Genomic DNA, 4,467 nt, shown 5'->3' with positions numbered 1-4,467 from the left:
AACCCTCTCTACCACCAATAGCAATGGCCAACGACCCTTTATCTGAGAGTCCATCTTTCAAACTCCTTGGCCTAACGTTCACAGGAAACATGAGTTGGAACAATTACATTGAAGGCATTGCCAGGGCCGCTGCAAGAAAGGTAGGCTCTCTCTACCGTGCTAGAAAACTACTAACACCCGAAAGTATCCTGTACCTCTATAAGGCCACCATTCGCCCATGTATGGAGTATTGCTGCCACATCTGGGCTGGTGCATCTGCTACTAGTCTCTCGCTCCTTGACAAGGTTCAAAAGAGAGTCGCAAATCTGATAGGCCCTGAACTGGCATCTAAGCTTCAGCCTCTGTCCCATCGACGAAATGTTGCATCCCTCTGCCTGTTCTACAAGTATTTTAGTGGTGAATGCTCTGATGAACTGCAATCACTTGTGCCCCCACGACGCGAGCACCCTCGACAAACCCGACAGGCTACTAGATCCCACCCCCACACTGTAGAGGTCCCTAGATGTAAAAGATCTTTTTACTCCAATAGTTTCTTCCCCAGAACCGCAAGACTCTGGAATTCCATTCCAGGTCCCTGCTTCCCCAACAGTACTGACGTGCAGAAGTTCAAGTGTAACGTGAACCGACACCTTGCTGCCCAAATCCCTACATAGTACCCCAGTAGTTGTTGCCCCTGATAGTAGCCCCCTACACCAAAGTGGCAATTTGCCTTGTTTGGGATGAAAATGTAATAAAAAAAAAAAAAAAAAAATGTCATGGCTTTCAATTCCGTACTGTTAATTTCCCTCTCTTTAATTTTGCTTTCTTCATGCAACAAGCGTTCAGTCACTGACACCCATTTAGGAACGTCCTGACTTGCTTCAAGTGCTGTTACCAACATATTATAATCATCTGGGAGAGTGGCCAGAGGGTGAACAACTCTATCCTCCTCGTCAATGGAATCGCCAATGACAGCCAATTCGTCAAATAATTCCATCATAGTCTTTATGTGTTCATGGACAGAGTCGCCGTCTTTTAATCTAAGGGAGTATAATTTTCTTCTCAGCGCTAGTTTATTTGCCCATGTTTTCTTTTGAAATTGGTCTGCCAATTTCTTCCACACAACTGCAGGGTCGTCAGGGTCTCCAATTAAATACAGTAGTGAGGTTTCTACTGAGAACACAATAGTCGCTAACTATATTCCATCCTTAATTAATGCCATTTTGCATTGGACCTTCCAGGTATTATAGTTTGAACCATTTAGTGGAACCAAGTTGCTTAGTTTTGTTTCCATTGTTATTTAACTTAAAAGAAAAAAACAATACAAAACTTCGACGACAAGAAAAAAAATCCAAGATGGCGAAAAATTACCACACGTGTTTGCTTCACTATTATTTTCAAGACGTTATCACGTAGACTGGGCCCATAACCAATGTTGAAAATGAGTGGAAGTCATTTAATAAAAATGTGGGGACACATACCTCATCACCGGAGCCTGCGACATCCAGAAAGGTTTTAAAAAATTACTATGAACACATTTTGTTTGACGAAATACTAAGACGCACACAATGTGTGTGTATTTTATTTACAACATCGAGAACCGAAGGGTTACAATAAAAAGGGGGAGAATCCCCACAGTAAAAGGGTTTTGGAAAGGGGCAGATAACCCTATAGCAATTGAATATATATCAACAGGAACACTTAAAAACGTAACATGCTGTCTCTGTAAATATTCTCAATAAACTTCTCTATTTCTTTATTACTTCAGAACCTCTTTATCCATTTATTTCCCTGGTGGAATATCTTTCTTGAATATCCTTTTATTACGGCCACCCACCGAAGGCACAAAGCAACTGGTCATCCACCGTCATGCTCCAGCTCCACATGGTCCCCAAGAAGACATCGGGTGACTGGCGCCCTTGTATGAATTATAGAGCACTTAAAAGCCGAACAGTACTGAATAATTAACCAATCCCTCGCATGATTTTTCTAATTCGCTCAATGGAAAAGTAATTTTCTCCAAAGTCGATTTCGTGCGCGCATACAACCTGTCGACCCTGAAGACATCGCCAAGACTACTATCACTACTACATTCGGACATTGTGAATGTATTTCAGATTGAAAAACGCCAGTGAAGCTTTTCAACGGTTTATAGAGATGCAATTACGAATACATTGCATTTTGTTTACGCGTATGACACCAGATCAACGTTGAGCATGATCACTGCTAACAGCAGTTGTCGCTGATGTTGCAATATTAATGAAACTACATTTTTCTTATCCCTCAACATAAACAAAATATTAAAAAGGTGTCAAAATCAACATCAAAACGAAGTCGAATTTAAAATTAACAATATTGGTTTTTATTTAACATAGCAAGGAATAATGAATCATGCTTTATTTGTTGACGTATTTTTTGTGTGTTCGTCGATGCAACAGTACACGACCAAGCAAATAATAAATGAATTAAAAGTCTGATTTTTGTGAAAATGTTCTTAAAAGAAGTGTCTTTTTTTTTTTTTTTTTTTTTTTTTTACACAGGCATCACCACATTATCAATAGTTCAATTGAGGATAAGGGTGTTATGTCCCTTGGATCGGTGGGAGTTGTCCCCCTTTTTTCAATGTTTATAATGTAAACTCTCGGACGTAAACGTGAATAAACGAGACTTGGTCAGTCGGCCATGTTGGTCTGAACGGTCACACATCCTGTTCCTGTTGTTATTAATAGAAACCTGACATAACATGGTGTCAGAACAAGGGATTTACTAACAAATGTGAGCAAAATACGGGGAAAGAGTTATACTAAATATCGAGCCTAAGAGCCGTTAAAAAAAAAAAAAAATACGTGAAGTTCCATAATAACCCCCCAGTATGAATAGCCACGTGAGTCCGCCAGAGCCCTTTCCATTCGACCAACCCGAGTCATGGGAAAAATGGATACGACGGTTCAACCGTTACCGGACAGTGTCCAGCCTTGACGAAAAACCAAATGCTTGTCAAGTGGACATCCTAATATATTGTATGGATGATAAAGTCGAAGACATTTTCGCCACATTCAAACTTGCACCCGAGGAAGCCCAGAACTTCAATATAGTGGTAGCAAAAGTCAATGACCATTTCAAGGGTGATATGAACGTAATTTATGAACGGGCCAGATTCAACCGAAGGTGTCAAGAGGAAGGTGAGTCCATTGATTCATTCATTACTAACCTCCACACACTAGCTAAAAACTGCAATTTTCAGGACCTGCACGAGGAATTAATTTGTGATAGAATTGTAGTTGGGTGCACAGATCCTAAGCTATCACTAAGTCTGCAAATGATTCCGGATCTCACCTTGAATGAGGCCATCAGATGCGCACGACAGAGTGAAACAATAAAATCACAACAGCATCTCCTGCGGTCCCCAGAAAATATCGTTGGTGAAGATCCAGCTGACAATAATATTGCAGTCCACTACGTTAGTTACAACCGAATTTGCAGACAAAGTCAGGGTAAACACATGACAAGACCCGGGTGAGAACTGCACTACGAAAATCGACAAAAAAATGAGCGCACACAGCAGTATAGACCAGAGGCTGAGTGCCACCGCTGTGGTAACAAAACCCAACACCAGAGACGCACGTGTCCTGCCATCTCAGCCACCTGCCACAATTGTGGTAGGGTTGACCACTATGCTCAGTGCTGCCGCACACGAAGGCTGCATGAAATTAAACCTAGCTCAGATGACTGTGAAAGCGATCAGAATGCGTACCTTGGTGTTCTGACGATATCAGAGATCAGCATAAGTAAGCCTTGGCGAACCAATATCGCCATCAATGGAGTGCCACTGAAATTCAAGCTGGACTCTGGGGCGGATGTGACCGCGATTCCAGAGCACATATATGTTACGGAGAGACCTACCAGACCTCTCAGATACCCACAAAATTCTTCATGGTCCAAGACGTATTCCACTCAAAGTGACTGGAGTGGTCACTGCAACTGTCTCGCATGAAGCTCTTTTAGCAGAACAGAGGATATTTATTATCCCCTATCTCAAGGAGCCACTGTTAGGAAGGCCAGCCATCGAAGCAGTTAAACTCGTAACTGTCCACCCAAACTTACATACCATCAGCAGCCAGAAACGCCCATTCGACCCAAAAATAGAAATGCCAGACTTATTCACAGGCCTAGGCACATTTGGAGAAGAATGTACCATACTCTTACATCCGGATGCGAGTCCATACTCAGTACCCACACCACGACGCGTACCACTACCCTTGATGGAGAAAACACGGGCTGAGCTCCAGAGAATGGAGAAACTGGGGGTCATAAGCAAGGTTCACACACCCACCGAATGGTGTTCCTCCATGGTTGTAGTACCAAAAGCAAATGGAGCGATTAGGATATGCGTAGATCTCACAAATCTCAATAAGTGCGTAAAACGTGAACTCCACATGCTCCCCAGGGTCGACCACCTTTAGGCTCAGTTAGGGGAAGTAAAAATCA

The 4,467-nt window shown here is 42.4% G+C and overlaps 1 protein-coding gene across 1 annotated transcript; it reads left to right on the top strand.

The window, feature by feature from the left end:
• The first annotated feature begins 2,851 nt into the window (after nt 1-2,851).
• On the top strand, nt 2,852-3,499 carry LOC145292340 (uncharacterized). Its single transcript, XM_080138673.1, has one exon. It carries the CDS (start codon nt 2,852-2,854, stop codon nt 3,497-3,499), a length of 648 nt encoding a protein of 215 aa, XP_079994799.1.
• Nucleotides 3,500-4,467: the final 968 nt, after the last annotated feature.

The sequence above is a fragment of the Euprymna scolopes genome, chromosome 13 (genome assembly GCF_053919585.1).
Source record: "Euprymna scolopes isolate OS-2025 chromosome 13, ASM5391958v1, whole genome shotgun sequence".
NCBI classification, from domain to species: Eukaryota; Metazoa; Mollusca; class Cephalopoda; order Sepiida; family Sepiolidae; genus Euprymna; species Euprymna scolopes.
This window is presented reverse-complemented; position numbering and strand designations above follow the sequence as displayed.